Source organism: Pongo abelii, chromosome 2 (assembly GCF_028885655.2).
Source record: "Pongo abelii isolate AG06213 chromosome 2, NHGRI_mPonAbe1-v2.0_pri, whole genome shotgun sequence".
NCBI lineage: Eukaryota > Metazoa > Chordata > Mammalia > Primates > Hominidae > Pongo > Pongo abelii.
Genome location: NC_085928.1, coordinates 10,809,502 through 10,829,928, shown reverse-complemented (window position 1 = coordinate 10,829,928; position 20,427 = coordinate 10,809,502). Strand labels below are relative to the sequence as shown.

At 62.6% G+C, this 20,427-nt stretch overlaps 1 protein-coding gene across 3 annotated transcripts in view; it reads left to right on the top strand.

Moving 5' to 3' along the window:
• PLXNA1 (plexin A1) overlaps window positions 1-20,427 on the top strand; it is a 54,183-nt gene that overhangs the window by 6,931 nt on the left and 26,825 nt on the right. For 2 of the 3 annotated variants that reach the window (XM_054551305.2, XM_024244726.3), the window contains 7 exons: window positions 1,320-1,502; window positions 13,284-13,424; window positions 14,440-14,540; window positions 14,714-14,837; window positions 14,919-15,072; window positions 15,915-16,014; window positions 17,642-17,756. In XM_054551305.2, coding sequence (XP_054407280.2) covers window positions 1,320-1,502; window positions 13,284-13,424; window positions 14,440-14,540; window positions 14,714-14,837; window positions 14,919-15,072; window positions 15,915-16,014; window positions 17,642-17,756 — 918 coding nt within the window. The remainder of the gene's footprint in view (window positions 1-1,319; window positions 1,503-13,283; window positions 13,425-14,439; window positions 14,541-14,713; window positions 14,838-14,918; window positions 15,073-15,914; window positions 16,015-17,641; window positions 17,757-20,427) is intronic. The other variant, XM_054551306.2, reaches the window with a different exon arrangement.

The window sequence follows — 20,427 nt, the reverse complement described above, 5'->3', positions numbered from 1 at the left end:
CCCTGTGGGACACTGGACAGAGTGCCAGCCACATGCCTGGTCCTACACCTGGTGCTTGCCTGCTCCATCTTGTCCCCATCCTACAAATGAGGTGACAGGATCAGAGAGGTGGGGTAACTTGCCCCGGGTCACACAGCGAGTGAGAGGCTGGGGCCAGAGCCTATCAGGTGAGCCCAGACACCATTTCCATGGAGCGCTTTTGTCCCCCACATGACACTGGTGGCACCTGCCCGCTAGGCCTCTGCCTTTGCCCAGCAGTGGGAGCTGATGGTGCCCTGGTGCAGGCCACAGTTCATAACTTGCAGAGAAGGTGACCCTGACTGCAGGGAGCCACAGCCCCCAGCACCTATCCCAAGGCACAGCTGGGGCTGGGCCTCTATCTTGCTGCCTTTCGGGGAGTGTCTTGTTCACACTCCTGGGCAGGCTCAGAGGGCACGGGCCTTGCTTAGGGTGGAAAGTGAAGGGGCTGGGACTCGCCCAGACCTGGGACCCCTGAGGCCAGGCCTTCTGGGCTTGCTGCTGGGGGTCGCTGGCCATCGCAGGGGAAGGCCTGGCCCTCTCTGGCTGTAGTCTCCCATGTCTGACCTGAGGGTGATGCTGGTTTTGTCCTCAGGGCAGAGTGGGACTGCAAGGGCCCCTCAGCCCTTCCGTCTCACGCTCACTGCCTGTATGAGGCAGGGCCCACGTGTGCTTGGCAGATATGGTTGTCCACCCTCCCCTTGGGTTTTCAAGGAACGTGTTTTCTCTGCACCATACAGATGGAGACACTGAGGCTTGGAGGGGCAGAGCCTGGGTGAAGCCCCACCACACTGTCTCTTTGTGCCCTGCCCCAAGGCTGGGGCCTGCTCTTTCCTCCCTGGGGACAGTCCCCACTGCCCCCTCCCACCTGTTCATTCCATGTGGCCTAGCCCTGGCCCAGCCTCCCCTGCTCCTTCCTCCTGAGCAGCCTGGCCCCCGCTGATGAACCCGCTGCAGATGAGGACCATCTGCCCCACTTCTCCCCACACCCCTTCCCTGCCTGCCCTGCCGTCTCCTTAGGCCTGGCGGTGGAGCAGCGCCCCCTCCACACTGGCCCCCAGCTGCTCCGGAACCTCAAGCTATTGATTGCTTTCTCGTGCTCTTAGCTGGGAGCCCGCCCTCTGCCTTTCAGGTGTGACCTGCTCCCTCCTGTCTTAAACCCTCTCTGTCTGCACATCTCCTCTGGGGGCTACCCCCAGCCTCTCTAGAAAGACAACTGCACTCCCAGCTCTGCCCAGGGAGGCCCAGTCCTCTGGGAGAAGGCGCCCGGGGAGTGGCTCTCACCCTGCCCCTTCCCACAGCCCCTGCAGATCGACGACGACTTCTGCGGGCAGGACTTCAACCAGCCCCTGGGGGGCACAGTCACCATTGAGGGGACACCTCTGTTCGTGGACAAGGATGATGGCCTGACCGCCGTGGCTGCCTATGACTATCGGGGCCGCACTGTAGTATTCGCCGGCACGCGAAGTGGCCACATTCGCAAGGTCAGGCCTGGGTGGGGTGGGGTGAGGAGGGGGCTTGGGGCAGGAACAAAGGCTTGAGGCCGTCCCAGGTGGCGGGCCCAGTGCTGCTATATGCTGTGGGAGGCTAGATCTGGCGTACGGGGGGCAGGGGGAATGTTGCCCTACACTGGGTCCAGTGACCTTGAAGGGCCCCCCACTCCCCTCTGTGCCTCTGCCCATGACTGGCCCCAGGCCCACTAAGCACGGACACTTTGAGATCACGCAGGAGTCTGTGCAGGGGCCCAGGGATGCTGAGGTGGGGGCCGGCTCTCCAAGGGCACTCGACCTCCTGGGGAGGCTGCTGTGTGTGGGTGGTGAGGGCAGGCCTGCGCGGCCCCCTCCCCTCTGGGCCCTGCTCCCCAGCCAGGAGATCCAGTGTCTGCTGCCTCAGCACTCTGCCTGGCCAGAGGCCTTGGCCCTGCCTCTCCCCAGCCCCTCTACTGGGCCAAGGGCAGGGCAAGGGTAGTGCCCCTGCCTGTCTTTGGCTGGTGCTTGAGGAGCTCCAGCACACAGCCCTGGGCTGGCCCCACGGTGGCAGGGTGAGGGCTAGGTGCTGCAGGGATGTACATCTGGTCTTCAGGGTTCTCCTTTCCTTCCCCAGAACAGTGGGCTGGACAGAGGCAGTGCAGAGCTTCCTGGAGGATGTGGGTGGAGGGGAGCTGTCTGGGCTGGGGTGGGTACCAGGCTGGCCTGATGTGGAGGAAGCTCCCGGAGACACTGAAGGGTGGGGATACTTGGACACCCCAGAGGCCCAGTGGGCAGTGGTGGGCCCTGGGGAGCATAACAGGCACCAGAGGCTGGTGCCAATGCAGCTCCCCTGAGCCCATGTGTGCCCGCGAGTGGGGCTGGGTCAGGGGCTGACCAGGGCTTGCAACTCTCAGCCCCGTGCCCAGTGTTAGGAAGGGGGCCTCCCATCTCTGCCATGGTAGTTGCGCTGGGAATGGTGGGGAGTCCTGCCCCTCCCTGGCTCTGTGATCTCTGGGAGGGGATCCCCTGCAGCCTCAGCTTCCCTCTGTGAAATAAGCCAGATGTTCAGGCTCTGGGCTGGGGGCGGGGCGTGCTGGTGGTCTTGGGGCCAGTGGGGGCCCAGCTGCTGATAGTAGGCCCCCCAGGGTGGGGGTGCCCTGGGGTCCTGCTGGTTCTTCTCATAGTGGCTATGAGGCTGAAGCTGATGGAGGAAGTTCTGTGACCCCTGAGTTGGTCCTCTGCTGTGACTTCCCTCTTGGCCCCCATGTGGGGTACCGCCCTGTGGCTCTGGTGTGAGGCCCCTCCCGTCCTCTCAGCCTGCACTCCCTATCCTCACGCTGGGAGGCACACAGGGCTCTCGAGCGCATGGGGTGGGTGTTGGAGTGGGTTTTGCCAGACAGAGGGCCGTGCTTGTGTGGAAGCTCAGTGCAGCAGCTTAGAGACATTTTGTAGGACGCCCCAGAACCTGTTACCCAGCCAGTGACCAGGTTCCTCTAGCCCTACCCTGTTCCTGCTGCCCGGCACTCACTCTCTTGTGCCCCAGGGGCACCGTTTGGGTCGGAACTTTGCTGAGGGAGCAGCAGGACACAGCTGTTCCTCTGGGTGCCAGTTGGCCTGTCTCCCCTGCCTCCTCACCCCATTCCCACAGAGGGAAACTGAGGTACAGAACATGGAACTGCAGAGTTGGGCTTGGGCCCATCTATGGGAAGAGGCTGCTTCTGGGTTGAGATTCTACCAACTCTTTCCCTTCTTCCTGCCCCCACTCCTTCCCCCAATTTTCCCCTTCCCACCCCTAGTCCCAAGGAGGGCCATTCTCAGGGAGGCAGGCAGGGGTGGAGCCTGTCCTCTGCTCCCTGGGCCAGGCGCCTCCTTGAGCCTGGCTTTGTGGGCAGCTGCTGGAGAGTGCAGCTGGGAAGGTGGAGGCTGCGTCCTCATGGCCTGACATGGCTAGTTCCTGCCTGGTGACCCTGGCCGGGCCCCCACCCCTCAGAGCCCCAAGTTCTCCTCAGAGGCTCTAGGTGCCCACACCTGCCTCCCAGCACCCATCCTGGGTACTGCCTCCCTCCACCCCTAAACAAGTCTGGGCTGGGTGCCGTGGGCCACGTGTGAGTGGATGGCACCCTTTGGGAGCATCTGGGGTCAGCTGTGCCCAGTAGTTGCTGGCCTGGCAGAGTCTGCAGTCGGGGACTTGGGTCTGAGTTTTGTTCGGAGGCCCCCCCAGGCAAGGCACACCTCTGCTTTGTCCCCCTGGATGCAGACATGGTCATGTTGGTGAAGAACCTGCCACCTATGCTCTTTCACCCAAATCCATCTGCTCTCAAACTGTCCAGCAGCTGGGCATGTCCTGTGCAGGGTTTTTGAACCTCAATGTCTGCAAATGGCTGCATGTCAGCGTGGGTCCCAGCCCTCTCCCGCCCACTGTGTGGCTCTGAGCAAGCCGTCCAGCCTCTCTGAGCCTTAGTGTCTCCTCGTACCATGCAGACCTGGCATGCTCGTGTGGCCTGGGGTGTGCGATGAGTGCTGACCGTGTGCCAGCACCCTACAGAGGCCTCATAGCAGCCTGTCATCTGTTTGACAAGTGGGGAAACTGAGTGCTCAAGGCAGGTGCTCAGGGCTGCTGGCTCTTCCCTCCCTTTCTGCGGTTCCTTGGAGGAGGCTGGGCAGAGTTCTCTGCTAACCTTGAGAGCTAGGCCCCTTCCTCAGTGACCCCCTCTCTGAGGAGCCCCTCGCCACCCACTCCCACCTGTGTTACAGTCCAAGACCCTGGCTGTCTGGCTAGCTCCTGCCCTCAGACCTGGCTGGGGGTCCTGCTGCTGTGGGTGCATTTTGGGGTGGGTGCCTGTTCCATCTGCTCTGCCTCCCTTGTTCCCTAGTTACCGTGGGGCCTTCAAAGCCTAACTTCCCACCACAGGCCACATGGGCAGAGGGTGCCCTGGGTTTGGGGTGAGGGGCCAGGAGGAGGAGGTCTACCCTCACTTGTTCTGGGGCCTGGGTTCGAGTCCTACTCTGCTTGCCTTGGCTCTGTTATGTCCTGCAGGCTCCAGTGCGAGGCCTCTGGCCTTGCTCCACTGTGAAGGATGCTTGCTCCCCGCTGGCCACACAGGCCTCTACTTGGCGGGGCCTGGGGGCAGCAGAACTTCACTTCTCCTCGTCTCTCCTTGTCATGCTGACCCAGCCTATGTGTGGGGCTGGCTGTGGTCCAGGGTCCAGCGCCAGGGTAAGGAGGGCCATGCTGAGCCCGGCCCCCGGGCTGCCCTGCCTCCCTCTTGCTCTCAGGGCCTTGGGAGGGGCCGGGCCCTGGGGCTTCCTCCTGCCTGTTCACACAGAGCTCCTCCTCCCCTGAGGCAGCTGGCCTGGCTGTGCTCTCAGAGCACAGGGCCCCGCCTCCTGCCTTCTCCACTTGGTCTGCTGGAGCTGGGCCCTGGGGACCCCCAGCCCACTCTTGACCCAGGGGCAGGCCTACCAGGCTGACCATTCCCCGTCTTTCCCAGGCCGGTCCTTTCCGGGCTTTAAAAAGTGTCTGGGTAGCTCCAGGGACTTGGCTGGCCCCAGGCCAGTGCCTGTCAAACTGTTGTTGTGTAAAATTGTAGCTGATTAATTTAAGACCTGTCAACTTCGGCTATGAGTCTGACTGGGGGTGCCCCTGTCCCCCCTCCTTTCACCAGAGCCCTGCCTGGCACCTGCCCCACCCCCACAGAGGCAGCCTCTCCCCCTGGGGTGCCTCTCTCAGCGAACTTTCTGGGCCCTGCTACCAGCTCCTCCCGTGGCCTCTGGGGACCCCGGGCCGTGTCAGGAGCTTACAGGAGCAGCCCCTGTTTTGGGTCCTGTAGCATCAGCCCAAGTACCCCAATGCGAGGGGAGAGCACAGGCCCCGGCCTCCTGCAGAGTGGGTGCCGTCCCCCTACAGAGGAAGCTGGGGAGAGCCTTGCCCTGTGGGCCGGCTGACGGGCACCTGAGGCCAGCCCTGCTCTGGTCCTGCTGCTGCTGCGGGGCAAAAGGAGCCAGCCCCTGGCTGAGGCCCAGCCTGCCCGTTCTGGGAATAGTAGGCCTGACTGCCTGAGCACCCGGTTCTTCAAGATTCTGGAAACCTGTATTTTGTGTGAGATCGCTTGGTTATTAAATCCACGTTTTAAGAGAGTATAACAGGACCAACTCAAGCATCCCTTTGGCCACCAGTTTGTGGCCCAGGGACCTGCACTGTGGCCTCGAATAGCTCAGGGAAGCCACCCACCTGGGCTCTGGGGCATGGCCCTAGTGAAGCCCCATCCTCTGGGGCCTTGGTTTCCTTCCCTGGATGTTGGGTGCATCTGGGCATACCCCAGGGAGGCTTGGGGCTTGAAGTTCCTTCTGGATCTGGCCCCTGATGAGCCATCGCACATCTCCCTGTGGCGGTCCCTGCACAGAGGCTGCAGCTGCAGTTCCCTGTGTGCGTCCTGGCCTGGCTGGCCCCTGTGCCTGTGCTCATGGGCCCTCAGGACTCATGCTGCAGCATCTCCTGCAGCTTGCCTGGTCCACACCACTCTTCAGCACTCCTGGGGGTTCCCAGTGGCGGGACCTGCAGCAGCTGGGTCTCTGAAGTGCTTAGGAGGCCTGTGGAATTAGTTGCCATCCCTGAGCTTCGGGAATGGTGGCCTGTGGGGCCTGGAGCTGGATCGAAGCCTCTGGAGCCCTGCGCAGCATTGGAGGTGTCCTCTGCCCGGCCATCTTCCTCTCTGCAGACAGCTCGGCACCTGCTGTGTGCCTAGGCTGCCTGGGGACAAGGAACACCTGCCCCCTAGAGGCCCCGCTGCTCTAGAAGCTTCCAGCATGCTTTAGAGGCCTCTTTGCACTCCCCTCATACCCCCAGACCCCAGGCAGGATTTTGGAATTTGTAAGTTCTGGAAGTTGAGTGGCATCTCACAGCCCACGCAAGTGCAAGGCAGTTGGTGGCAGGTGCCCACTGTGGGGTTGGCAACTTGAGCCTCTTCAGGTCTGTAGTGAGCCTCCCTGTCCAGGGTCTGTGCCAGGGATGTGGTAGGAGACCGTCCTGAAAAAGCTGGAGCCGGGGGGGCAAGAAGTGTGCTGGCCACAGGCAGCCCTGACCCAAGGGAGGTGCAGGGCAGGACTGAGCCCCCAGCCCCTTAGCCGTGGAGAGGCTGCTGTCCCTCACCATTGAGTTTCATCTTGTGTGTTGTTGAGGGAGGGACGAGGGGAGTTGATTTCAATGACTTGCCCTTGAAGCCTGCAGTCATTCCCAGGTACAGCCTGTGCTGCACTGTTGGCGTTCTTTGGTGCCCCTTGCACCTGCAGCATGCAGCCCACTCCCGAGCCTGCAGGAGGGTCCTGTGCCCTGCATGGTCAGCCTGTGACAGACGCCACATGGAAGTGACACACATGGAAGCGTGCATTGGGGGTGTGTCACGGGAGAGCATAGGCACCCACCATCCCCAGCAGCCCCTCCTGGTCCTTCCCTTCCCAGGGTGACCGCCCTGGCCGGCTCCTTTGACGCTGTGTGCTGCTATGTGGGCTCTGGGGTTGAGTCATCATCTTTTGCTTGGCAAGACTCTTCCTTACTGTGGGCAGCTGTGGTGCGTGCCATGTCCTCATGTTGCGTGTTTCAAGCACACATGCCTGTGCATCCTGCCCACTCTGGATGGCCATGGTGTTGCCAGTCCTTGCAGGCCTGTTGTAAGCATGGCTGTATGTGGATTCCTGTGGCAGAAGGATGGATTTCTGTTGGGTTTCAGCCTGGGAGCCAGGCTGTGGAGCCTCTGTTGTTGTTCTTCCTTAACTCTCTAGGACCGCTTCTGCTGCTGCTGAAAGACTTGGTGGCGGCCTGTGGCAGTGCCCAGCAGCATGCGGGGTCGATGGGCATGAAGCAGGTGCTCCGGGGCAGGCCACCGGGTCCGTCTTTGCTGTGCCCCCGCTGGTGGTCTTGGTGGGATGGGGCAGAGCCAGCTGTCTGTCGTGGCTGCTCTCTGTGGGGCCTGAGTGTGTGTTGCCACTGCCCGCCCAGGCCAGCAGTCCCAGTCTCCTTCGCGGGGCCCTGCACGGTAACCTGCTGACATCTGTGCTTCCTGGTGAGTGTGTGCCTGCCCCCTTTCCGCCTCTCCTGGATGTAGTTGGCCACTGTGGGCCGAGCCATGAGGATGCAGGGAGTGATCTCCTGTTTGCCCTGTAGGCATAATGAGTGCTGTCCCAGAGCTGGTGGTATGTGAAGGTGCATAAGCATCGATTCTGCTTCCCAGTGGCTGGCAGGGCCACCCATGGGGCACTCATGGAGAGCCCTGGCCAGTCAGGCCTAAGCCCGGGCACGGGCCCCTCAACACCATTGATAAGGTGGAGGCAGCAGTGGCTTCCCCATGCCCTGTCCTGTGTGTGCTCGGGCTCATGGCCAGCCTGGCAGGGGCGGCCTTGTGAATATCCACACCGGGCAGTCACCTTCCCCCACAGGCACATGGGGCCTGTGGTCCCAACCACAGCAGAGACCATGGTGTAGGAGGCGCTGGCAGCGTGCAGTGGGTATGGAGGCTGGAACAACCCAGGGGGCTGGGTGGTCTGCTGGAAGGGTGTTCTGGAGACAAGGAACGGGAGGGCCAAAGCTCAGAGGTGCCCCCTCTGGGAGGCACACTGCTGGGAAGTGCACTGTGCCTTTTGTGGTTTCAGGGGCTGCCTCGGGCACACTGTGCTTGTGTGGTGGGTCACTTCACCAGAGAAGGTGGCAGGACCAGCTGGATGGGGCGTAGGTGCTGATGTGGGTCTTTGAGGGCCCAGGGCCATGGAGTGGCACTAGGGTCAGAGCTGGAGGTGGCATTGAGGTCACAGGATGGAGGAGAGAGGGCACCAGGCGGCTGGTGGGTTTGAGGAAAGACACTGGGGCAGATGGTCCCTGCTGCCTGCGTCCTCACAGGACCCGTGCTGGTGACAGCCTGGCTGTGGCGGAGACTCTGGCCAAGCCCCAGGTTAGCCCGGAGCCCAGGCAGTGGTATGTGACTGAGGTGATGCGGTCTACGGTGGTTCATGGTGGCCCCACCAGGTGTGGCCTCACCAGCTGGAGGCTAGGTTCCCCAGGCAGCTGTGCACATCTGCCCCGCAGCTGGGCCAAGCAGACATGCCTCCTTTTCCCTTTGGAACCATGAGCTCCTGAATTCTCACACAGCTCTGTGAGGTGGATGTTGGCAGATGAGACCAGGGGTTGGGGAGGTCCACTCCTTGCTGAGGGGTTGCTGCTGGGGTAGGCTGGAGCCTGTCTAAGGCAGCCCTGGCTGTCCTTCACCTGCCAGAACCCTGACCTCAGTCTCTGCTCTCTCCTGTGTGCTGGGGGTTGGGGGTGGAAGAGATGGGATTCCTAGGACACCCTCTCCCCCGACAGGTGTGTCTGGCCTGATTCCAGCCCTCGGGCTTCCTGCAAATCCTGTTTTAATTACCCAATTACTGCCAAGAGGAAATCGCTAATTGCTTTTCCAGTATCAAGTTCCTCCTGGCCTTTCTGAGAGTGGTGGGGACCCAGGAAGGAGGCCTAGAACCTGGCCACAGCCGGAGGAGGGGGCAGTCCTGTGAGGGGTGAGGAGGGTCTGGGAGTGGGTCCGCTGGGGCCTACCTCAGCTGTGCAGTTCTGGCTGGGAAGGGGAGGGGCAGGTGGGCTCTGCACCCTGTGGGGGTCCTGAGAAGAGAGGGCAGCAGAGGCTCCTGCCCCTTGGGCAGCCCTTCCTGGGCCCACCTCAGGCTGGGGACGGGTTTGGCAGCTGCCTCTGCAGAAGGGCTGAGAGGTGTGTGAGGCCTCCACGTGTGGGCACCTCCCTAGCTGCTGCCCCTGGTCTTTGCCTGTCCCTACGTCGTCCTGTCCTTCTCCCAGCCCTGGAGCCAGGAGGCAGCTCCACAGGTGCATCCCTGCCTCACAGGAAGGGGGAGGGCCAGGCCCCTGGCTGCCATCATGGGGCAGGCAGAGCTGGGCAACTCCCCTTGCCAGGTCAGGGCCAAGCCAGGCAGCCCCCTGCCTCCCGGCGGCTGGGGCGCGTGCCGGTCCTGGCACATAGCCTGGGCGGCCCAGACATCCTCCCGGCACCCCCGCCTGCCCTCAGCCCGGAGAATGGGCCCTTTGTTGGCTCTGGGCGGGACGGACAGCTGACCTGGCCGGGCCCTCAGCTGTCCGCCGGCAGCAGTTGGCCAGGGCTGTGGCGGTGATGGGAGTGGGTACAGCCAGCAGGGCCAGCCTGGGGCCTGCAGTGAGCCCTGCCTGCTGTGTCCTGGGGGCAAAGGGGTGAACCTGCTCCCTGGCCTATCTGTGGGGAGGATCAGGTGAGCCCTGTGGTTGTAGGAGGTGCTCAGTCCAGGAGTGAGGGCCATGCCTGGCCTGGCCTGGGCACTGAGAGGCCTCGGGACCTGGTGCCTTGGGACTGCACTTCGGTCTCGGCTCCGAGCCCAGAGTCGACTCGCTCGTGTGCATGTAGGACAGGTACCCCAGGGTTAGACGGTCCAGGCAGAAGCAGGTGGGGACATCCCGTGTTCCGCCAGCCAGGGGTGGGGTGGGGGCCTGGTGCAGCTGAGGGGCATATCCAGGGAGGCTGCTGGCTCTGCTGAAGCCCCTTGGGTCAAGGGGAGAGTCCTCTCAAGCATGGGGCGGCATGCATGGGCAGCGCCAGCTCCTGGTTTGTGCTGGGAGGTGGGAGGGTGGGCTGTTGGGGCCAGTTGTGGAAGGTTCTGGTGGTCTTTGGGGAAAGATTTGCAGAGCAAGGAGGTGGCAGCTGGGGGAGGATTCCAGGGCATGCCTGTGGCCCGGCCCCATGCCCGGGACACGTCAAGCCTCTCGTTTGCTCTGCCAGCTGCCCAGCTGCTGTGGGAGGGTCTTCTGGGCCCAGCCACCTCGAGGGTGGGCTGCCTCCAGGCAGGTGGCCTGCAAGTGGACAGCTGTGGCCAGGGTGTGGGCGTCAGCACGTGGGCTCCCGGCCGGTGTGTGCCCCGCTGTCCTGCCACCCGCTCTGGCCTCAGGTCCACCTGCCGTCTGTGCCCCTGTGCTCTGGTTCTCCTGGAATGCCCTCCTGCGGGGTGCTGGCTCCCCCTTCCCACTTTACGAGCAGCGTCTGTACTCCTCCCGGGTGCAGTTGCGGGTCCAGGGCCCAGGGTTCCTCTGGCAGGTGCTGTGTGAGTCTCAGCTTACCTCCCGTCTGTGTGGTTTGATAAAGCTGGCTTGGCTGCACAGGCCCTTCACCCTGAACTCTGGCTAGGACACAGACACGTGTCCTGGGGACCACTGTCCTAGCTGGATGCCCTGCAGAACATGTGTAGGTGCACAGGGGCCCTGCTGAGTCTGGACCGTGGCGCCTCAGTGAACAGTGTGGGGCCTGCCCCTGCATCACATCCATCCTCTGGTCTGGTGTGCTGTGCCATAGTGGCCTCCCCAATGCCCGGCTCACACTGGCCATGCCATGGCCTCTCCTGGGGCTCTGTCTCCCTGGGCCCAGCCTGTGTGTATGAAGGGGTGGGGGTGGCAGGTGGGTGGACAGATGGGTACATGGCGGATGGACAGCTGGACGCGTGTACTCCCGGCTGCAGCTGTCAGAGCCAACTGTCCAGTCAGCATGCTGCTGGGCGGAGCGGGGCAATCTGGAGCCTGGGGCCCAGCTCCAGAAGAAGCTCCTATGGCTTCTTCCCTTCCTGGGACCCCTCCTTGCACCCCTCACCCACCGTTCCTTGCCTTGGAGCTGGTGTGCCCCCTGGACCTGCCCTTCTCTGACCTGTTTCTTCACCCCTTGGTGTGATATCTGTGCCCCCAACCCTGAGTGGGTGGATGCCTGGCAGGCCGGGCCAGGGTCAGGCTCCGGCATCATGTGGCCCTGGCTGTTGGGGAGGCGGGTCATGTCCTTGTTGAGACACCTCTCAAGTGCTCCCTGCATGCCGGGCCAGGGTCCATCAGCTCAGGCTGAAGGGGCTCTGCTACCAGGGGCAAGAGGGGCCAGGGGCCATATCCCCTGGTGCTGGTAGGGGAGGGGGAGCTGGGGCTGGGCTTCACAGTGGGAAGCCACTGGGGATATCCACAGGGCAGTGAGGATGGAGATGAGAGGAATCACAGTCCCTAACCGGGGTCTTCCAGGTTGGAGCCGCAGATCTGCACACTGGGCACACCTGCCCCAGCCTCCACCCAGTCTGTGTCCTGCCCTCCTCGCCTTCCTGCCCCCACTCCCTGGTGGCTGTCTTAAGCCGCTGGCCTGGATGTGTGGTTGGCTGCTCAGGTGCGGTGATTGCTGTGGGCCTGGCCACCCTGGGTTCCCCTGCTCCCGCCTGGCACACCTGGCCTGGTCCTCATGTAATCCTCAGAACAACTCTGTCTGAGGGAGGCAGAGAGAAGTTTGGACCCAGGCACTGTGGTCCAGAGGCTGGTCCTGGCTGGCATCCACCTGGGTCTGAGTACCTGCCTCGGGCCACTGACCCAGAGCAAGGCAGGGGGTTTGTGGTGCTGGCATCCTAAGCGTCCGTCGGGCAGGCCTTGGGCCAGTGGTCATTTTGAACAAGGACTCCCAATGCTGCTGTGGCTGCAGAGCAGGCAGGCATGGGTGCACTGGGTGTGGGTGTGGGTGCAGTCCAGGCCCCATCGGCAGGGGTGCTGGGCGGCCGTGTCCTGGTTGCTCCTGGGCCGCCCGCTGTCCCTGCATCTCTCCTACCAGAGGCCATGGGCCATGGCCCTGCAGCCAGTGCAGCTGGGCCCATCCTGGCCACCTCCTCCCCTGCCCAGCTTTGGGCTCCACTCTTCCGGGTCTGGTTTGACTTAAGCCTGCTTGGTGGCGAGGCAGCTGAGCGGATGTGGGGGGTGGCCGGCGGCGCTCAGGAATGCGGCCCTCCCCCTCTCCCAGCCGACAGCCTCTTTGGCCCAGAAACACAGCGCCCCACCCTGGCTGGCTGCCCTCAGCCTAGGCCTGATGGATCGGACTCCAACCAGGGGCTTTCGCTGGGCCCTGCTGCCCTGGACCTGCCCTGCTCTGTAACCGTGAGGAGTGAGGATACAGAGGAGGGGTACTGAGTCTGGGCCTAGGCCCCTGCCCTGAGGTGGAAGTGGAGAGGTAGAGCGGGAGCAGGAGCAGGTCAGGCTGGGGGAAGCAGGCCACAGTCCGCAGCCTGAGAGCCTGCCCCGGACTCAGAGCTGGGCAGACACGCCCCAAGAGTCCCATCTCTGGAAAGCCCCCTGGGTCTCTCTGTTAATTAAATACATTTGTTTGGTAAAAGCAACTAAAAATACTTGCAGCATCGCGAGCTGCAGAGAAGAGCTGGCTAATTAACGCCTGGTTTGTTTGGGATCTGGAATACATTTCCATGCCGATGAGACGCCCACCCTCCTCCACTGCCTTGCCAGGATGCCCCCACCCCTAGGATACCCCATTCTGGAGTCTCCTGGTCCACTGCCCTAGACTTCCTGCGAGCCCTGGCCTCTGCCCCCGACAACCAACGTCCCTCCTTCAAAAGCCCAGCCTGGCCCCAGGGATGGTTAGGCACCCGTGGGACTCCTGTAGCCTTCACCCTGGGTGTGGCCATGCTGCTCCGTGGTGGGTGCTGGGCTGTGGTTGTCTCCAGGCCCCAATACCTTCTGGCCTCTGCTGACTGTTAAAGGGGCTGAGTCCCAGACTGGCCTGTTGGGGTCTGAGTTTGCCCTGCACTGGGACTGGGGCTGGGGATGTGGAGAGTGAGTATGGCTGGCGCTGGTCCTCTCTGCTCATGCATGTCTGGGCAGCTCGGGGAGGAGCTTTAGACCCCTGACCTTCCTTGGGGGGTGGAGCTGGGTCAGGGAGGTATCAGCACAGCCCCAGTTAGGGCCCCTTGCTGCCGCAGATCCTGGTGGACCTCTCAAACCCTGGTGGCCGGCCAGCCCTGGCCTACGAGAGTGTGGTGGCCCAGGAGGGCAGCCCCATCCTGCGAGACCTCGTCCTCAGCCCCAACCACCAGTACCTCTACGCCATGACCGAGAAGCAGGTGGGTGCTGCACCAGTCAGACGGTGTGGCTGAAGGTGGGGGCCTTCCTACCAGGAACCCCAGTCACAGAGCAGTAGGGGTGGGGCCACATCACAAGTTGGGCGTCCATGGCTCCTGGTGAAAGTAGTTTCAAGCTGGTCTGTGCTCTGCCTCCCTGCAGACTTGTGGGCTCGGCTGGGTCTGCAGGGGAACTGGTCTGGTTACCAGGGGCCCCACAGCCTCATTGCTGCCTCCATGTTCTCCTGGGCTGGGTTTGGCATTCCCACCCCTCCCCTGTTGACTTCCTGACCACAGAAACAGATGTGTGAAGGAGAGCAATTTCAGAGGCAGGTGTCACTGGAGGGTTTGGGGTGTGTACTGGGCCCCTGAGTCCTCAGGCCTAGGGCTGGGTCTCTGTCCAGTGGGTCTACCCACGGGGCCTGTGGCTGGCCTGGTCTACCCAGCCTGGTGCCTGGCCCAGCTCTGTAAGGCCACGGACTTGAGTCCCTGGCCTGGCCTGCCTGGAGTCCACCCCTGCCCTTTGGCCCAACCTGGTAACCTCATGGCAGCTGGAGGGTGGGCAGATGGGGCAGGTGGGGCCAGGTTGGGCACACCAGCTCAGGCCAAGCCTCCCTGCCCTTGTGGCTGGCTCGTTTTTCCTCTGCCCCTCCTGGGTGCAGTGGGGTTCTGCCTTCCTGGGGACCTCAGGGACGTGCCTCCGTGGGCACTGGGATGCTGGGCTGAGCCAAGGAGCCAGAGTGAGCTGGGGCCCAGCCTGCCCCTCTGAGCGTTGTCTGGGCCTGCGTTGGAGCTTAGGATTGGGGCCCGCTGCAGCCCCCTGGGTTTCCAGGGCAGAGGCCTGACCTGTGCGACCTGGCTTGGCCAGGGCAGGGTCACCAGATCTGCCTTTGAATAGACTGAGAACAAGTGCAGGGCCTCCCTGGGCCTAAGGAGAGCAGAGTAGGGAGTCAGAGGTGAGGATGGTCAAGGACCCTTGGGGTGGTACTGGAGGGGCCTGATACCTCCCCCACCCCAGGTGACGCGGGTGCCTGTGGAGAGCTGTGTGCAGTACACGTCCTGTGAGCTGTGTCTGGGGTCACGGGACCCCCACTGTGGCTGGTGTGTCCTGCACAGCATGTGAGTCTGGGCAGGTGGGCGGGGGCAGGCAGGGAGGGCCATGGTGGTCTCACAGTGGGGGAGGGGGAGCCTGGTGCAGGGCAAGCCACCCCGAGTTCTCTGCCCAGGTCCCACCTGGCAGGCAGGCCCTGTAGGTCTCCCCATCCGCCCAGCCTCAACCCCTCTGCCTGCAGCTGCTCGCGGCGGGACGCCTGTGAGCGAGCAGACGAGCCCCAGCGCTTTGCCGCAGACCTGCTGCAGTGTGTGCAGCTGACTGTGCAGCCCCGCAATGTGTCTGTCACCATGTCCCAGGTCCCAGTAAGTGTGGCACCCCAGGGGGTAAGGTGTGGGGGACAGCCATGGGGACCCTGCTCACCACGCCTCCTGCTGCCTGCCCAGCTCGTGCTGCAGGCCTGGAATGTGCCTGACCTCTCAGCTGGCGTCAACTGCTCCTTCGAGGACTTCACGGAATCTGAGAGCGTCCTGGAGGATGGCCGGATCCACTGCCGCTCGCCCTCCGCCCGGGAGGTGGCGCCCATCACGCGGGGCCAGGGTGAGTGGCCCCAACACAGTGGTGCCCGCTGCCTGGCCAGGTCCAGGGCTGCAATCCAGTTGCTGCCTGTTTAGTGCCTCCCTTGTTCAGTTCCAAGGGCATGTTGGTGACACTCTGACAGCTGATATGGGGGGGGCTCTCACCACCTGCTGGTCTGGGAGTGGAGAAAACCCTCCAGGCATGCAGCCAGAGTGAGAGCCTTCCTACCAGGGAGGTGGACAGCGGATACGTCCTTCTTAGGGTTTATCTTATGGGCTCACCATATATTTACAGCAGGAATAGACATAGACACATGAGCATACTTCATCTCCACTACCATAATTATTGCCATCCCTACTGGCATTAAGGTCTTTAGGTGTCCCATGGTGACCCAGAGGGTGGAAGAGCAGGGCAGAATCAGGGTAGGTGAGATGAAGGGACCACATGGCGGAGACCTGGGGTCTTGCTGGGGGCTGCAGGCTGGAGGTGGGAGTGGGTGAGGGGTGGGCTATGTGGGGCTCAGGTTGGGTGGGGGACAGTCTCATGGGGACTTGGGGTGCAGGACCCCTCTGGCTGCCACAGCCCGTTGGACAGTCGCTCTGCAGGCCCTTCCACAGGAGCAGGCAGCCTGGGGGCCTGGGGAGAGCCTCGTGGTTCTCAACCCCTCACACTACTGAGCAGGAGGCAAGCAGGGCAGATCCCAGGCCCTGGTCACCTGGGGGCTGAGGGGGCTGGATGCGTGTTTGATGCGACTGACGGTGGCAGCTAGGAGGGTCTCCGGGCAAGTTGTTCCCGTCTGGACTTGCCCTGTGTGGGAGTCCTGGGCAGGCAGTCCTGGTGACTCAGCCGTGCTGCTCGTGCAGGAGACCAGCGGGTGGTAAAACTCTACCTAAAGTCCAAGGAGACAGGGAAGAAGTTTGCGTCTGTGGACTTCGTCTTCTACAACTGCAGCGTCCACCAGTCGTGAGTGTCTCTAGGCCCCTCCGCTCACCTGGGCCTGGGCTACTTGCCCCACTCCCGTCCCTGTGGTCCCGCTGTGCTCGCTGTCTGCAGACCTGTCCTGATGTGGCCAGGCAGCAGATGGTGATTCCATGATTGGGGCTCCTGAGGCTGGGCGGTCAGGGAGGGAGGAGAGGCCACTGTGAGAGCAGCTTGCAGGTAGAGGAGCCAGCCAGGGCAAGGCCATGAGTGCAGAGGGTGCCTGAGGCTGGGGCAGGCGCACCAGGAAGCAGCGGTCAGAGTGGGCGGCAGTGCCTGCCCCACAGGGATCTTGTAGGGCCCCAGGTGGCTGTGTATGGCTGCAAGGGCACATTGTGCAATGTTGCCACCGTGGTATGGACAGTGGCCCATGGGCACTGGTGTGGAGGGGAGGCGCTCAGGGAGGAGCTGAGGGCTGGTTTGGGGGCCTGAGCAGCTGAGGGCTGGTTTGGAGGCCTGAGCAGGAGCCCAGACACGGTCCCTGGGTGCCTGCTGCTTCTGATTGTGGCAGGCTACTGTTGGACGATGCAGCATCCAGGTCCCCTCTGGTTGGTGCTGGCCCCTGTGCAGGCCCCCTGCTTGGGCAGGGAGTGTGCTAGGAGGCAGCTGCTACACCTGCTGCCCATTTTGGCTGTGAGCACCCCCAGCCTCAGAGGAAGGATGGGAGGAGCTGGGGGCCTCCTGTGAGTCCCACTGTGAGCCTAGAGGAGAGCCATCACTCCTTCCCTGAACCAGAGGACCCAGGCTGAGGCAGTAGGGTTTGGCCTCAGAGACAGGAGGTGCCTGGTTTTTCAGGTATGCCTTTGTTTGTTGACTGACTCACAGATGGACTCTGTCACAGCTCTTTGTGGAGCAACTGCCGTGAGCCAAGCAGGCTTTTTATTTCCAGGATGCAGCATCTCCTGTCCCAGGTGGGGTGGGGGATCTCTGGGGCAGAGGCCTGGAGGGGGCCGAAGGCTACAGGAGAAGCAGGGTGGTTGGGAGAGCTGGCGGGTCAGGAGATCCTGGAGAGGAGATGGAGGTGGTGTCTTCCTGGAGGCTGTTGAGATGGCAAGGTGCCAGCCCTGTGCAAGGCTGAGTTGTAGGCAGAGCACCTACAGTGGCCAGCCTGGCAGACCCTGGGGTGCATCAGAGGGAAACAGACAAGCTCCTGCCCCGGTGATCCTGCTTTCTGCAGGGAGGTGATGTGCATGGCCCTGTCCAGCTCTGTGGCAGCACATGCTGCTTCAGTTTAAATCTAAGTTTGCCAAAAGGAGTCAAGACTTAAAATGAAGTTCCTTAGTTGCACTAACACATTTCTGGTGTGAGCATCCATGCCTGGCTGGCAGTCAGGTGGTGATCAAGGCTCTGGAGGAAAAAGTGGCAAAGAGGAAAGGGAGCCTGGGGTCAGTAGGGTAGGCAGGCAAGACCAGCTGTCGGGGAGCTGTGAGGAGGCAGAGAGGCAGCCACATTCAGGTTTGGGGGAAGAACTTTCCAGGCCAGGGGCAGTCAGTGCCAAGGCCCTGAAGTGGCACTGTGAATACCAGCAGGGGCGGCACAGTGTCCTTCTGATCATGGGTGACCCCATGTGGTTGCGGGTCCCCAGGCTTCAGCACCCACCCTCTCCCTGCAGCTGCCTGTCCTGTGTCAACGGCTCCTTTCCCTGCCACTGGTGCAAATACCGCCATGTGTGCACGCACAACGCGGCTGACTGCGCCTTCCTGGAGGGCCGTGTCAACGTGTCTGAGGTAAGGCCGGGCAAGGGTGAAGGTCAGGTTTTCAGAGGTGGAACAGAACTGGGTTGAGACATCCCATCTGGATGTCACCTGAGACCTGGCCCAGGGAGCGCCTGTGGGCGTCTGGGATGTCAACGTGTGGTGCACGCACCACCAGGCTGGGTCAGCGAGGTGACCCTGGATGCCAGCTGGGAGGCCTGTGGGGTCACTGTCTTGGCCTGAAGTCAGGCCTGTGGTATTTGTTGGTGACCCCTGGATGTCCTTCGTGACACTCAGGGAGGGGGAAAAGCCTTAGATGAGTTCTGTCCCTGGGCCTCTGTGTTGGGGGCTACAGACACAGGCTCCTGGGTGCAGTTGGGGGCACTGTCAGGCTGCACAGCAGGTACGGGCAGAGCCTGGAGTGCGGGTGCCTGGCTGGGCAGGCACAGAGGCCTCCGTGTCGGGCAGGGGAGCTTGCCGGCCTAGCGTGCCTGAAGGCTGGTGGGTTCTGGAATCGCCAGGCGCTGAGTGGTAATTGCTAGTAATTAGGTAGTAATTATTCCGGGCTGGGCAAGGCACTGGCTTTATGAACAGTGAGCTGTTCCTTCTGGAACCTGAGGCGCTTAGTAGCAGGACAGGGCAGGACCCAGGGCCCACAGGTGCTGAGTGGCAAAGCTAAGGCTGGAGCTGTGGCAGCCCCCACCCCCATCCCCACCGGGTCCGGCTGTGGGTGTGGAGCTGGGACTTGCAGCCAGGTCCCTTTCCTTTGCTGTGGACACTCCGCCTGTTGGCTGGAGGGGGCAGGTTCTGCTTGCCAGGGAGATCTTGGAGGCTGCAGCTGGGCTGCACTTCCCTGCCAGGCTGGGAGCTGGGGGCTGAGGAAGTTGCATGGTGGCCCTCTCTTCTCTGGGTACCTTCTCACAGAGGCCCCCTGGCCCCCAGCATCACCCTCTGGACTGGACTTTTCTGCTCCCTGGCATGACATCAGGGCACAGGACAGCGGTGGAGGGTAGCCCGGGGCAGCAGGGACCACAGTGCCTGTGTCAGGGTGACTGCCTGTAACAGTGGGTGTGCAGGAGCCAGGGACACAGTGGGGCGCTTCTCTGGGGGTGCGGCCTGCCTGAGGAGCCAGGCCAAGGTGTCCTGGGGTATGGGCAGAGCCCACGGTGGAATCTGAGGCGAGAGCTGGTTCTGGGGGCCTCTTGGGCCAGGGAGAGCCGGGCGTGAAGTCACTGTGGGGATGATGTGCAGATGCAGTGGCTCTGGTGCTGTGCGCAGCCCAGGGTTCGAGCGGTGGGGGGCAGCACAGCGGTCGTCAGGGGTGGTAGCAGGGCCCTGGGCAGCTTGGGATGGTTTTGGGACTGAGATAGCCCAATTCCTCAGTGGCGGCCTTCCCTGAGCCCTCCGCATCCATGCCATGAACTTCGAGGCACCCTTGGGGAGTGGAGGAAGTGGGCCCTGGAGTAGTGTCCCTGGGCCTCAGGGTTGGGGAGGCAGAGCAGGCAGGGCTGGTCTAGGGGCGTGTGTGGGGTCACAGGACTGTTTGGGTAGTGGATTCTCTCCACAAATACTTTTTTTTTTAGCTTGAGTCCCAGATTTTTATGGAGCCATTCCTAAGGGGCGTGATGTGAGTCCTCCCGGACTCAGGGCACAATGGCCAGTGGCAGTCGCCCCCCACCAACAAGCCCTCTTTCCGTCTCTTTCTGGTGGGTTCCTCAGGCCACCTCCTGAGACAGGAGTGTACTACATTCAGCTTCCTGCTGAGACAGCTAGGCCTAACCCCCAAGGCTGCCGCCCGCCCCCTGCCCCCATGCTGGGAGGGGGTCTCTGGCCCCTTCTTGTGCCTGCCTGCATGCTGGGGTCTGTGTGTTTTGTCTGAAGGCGGAGTGGCCTGTGCATGTTGATGGGAAGGGCCGCCGGACTGGGGCCATGGAGGCAGCTGGTGCTGTGTGCCAGGGCCTAAGGGCTCCCACGTGGAGCCCCCACCAAAGCGGAGCTCATGAGACACACTGAGAAGTCGGGACTTTCTCTTAGAAATGCCTGTTTCTGGACTCTGCAGAAAGGGAGGGGTGTGGTTCGTGTCTTCACATAACAGTTGTATGTCCCACCAGTCAGCTCCCAGATCTGAGCAAGTCTGTAGACTCCTTGCTTGAAGGGAGGCTGGGGTCCCTTGAGGAAGGAGCCTTGTGCGCTGGCAAAATGCACCTCCCCCATCGTTTCCCAGAGGGACCCCCAGCCTTTTACCAGGGAGACTATGCACTGGGGAAAAGGTTGTAATCGGAGCCTTTGGGGACAACTGGACCTGGCTCTGAAGAAGGACCTCCAGCCTTTTACTGGGGAGACTATGCACTGGGGAAAAGGCTGTAATCAGAGCCTTTGGGGACAACTGGACCTGGCTCTGAACTGTCATTGATCCCAGGAGACCCATGCCACTGCGGGCCTCCTGTCAGAGTCAGAGTCGGGCCAGGTCGAGTCAGAGTCAGTTGATCACTGGAGTTTCAGCCTAGGCCTGACTCAGTGGGCCCCATGGGTGCCGAGCTTCCTGGGTTCTCACTCAGCTGGGTGTTGGGGAGGAGATGGGGTGGGGGTGCGGGGAGCACCTGAGAGGACCGGGTGTGGCCCAGGCAGCCAGTCAGCTTCCTGCCCCTGGCGGAGGGCAGGGGTGGCGAGGGGACAGGCCAGCCTCAGGGTGATGGGGCAGGCA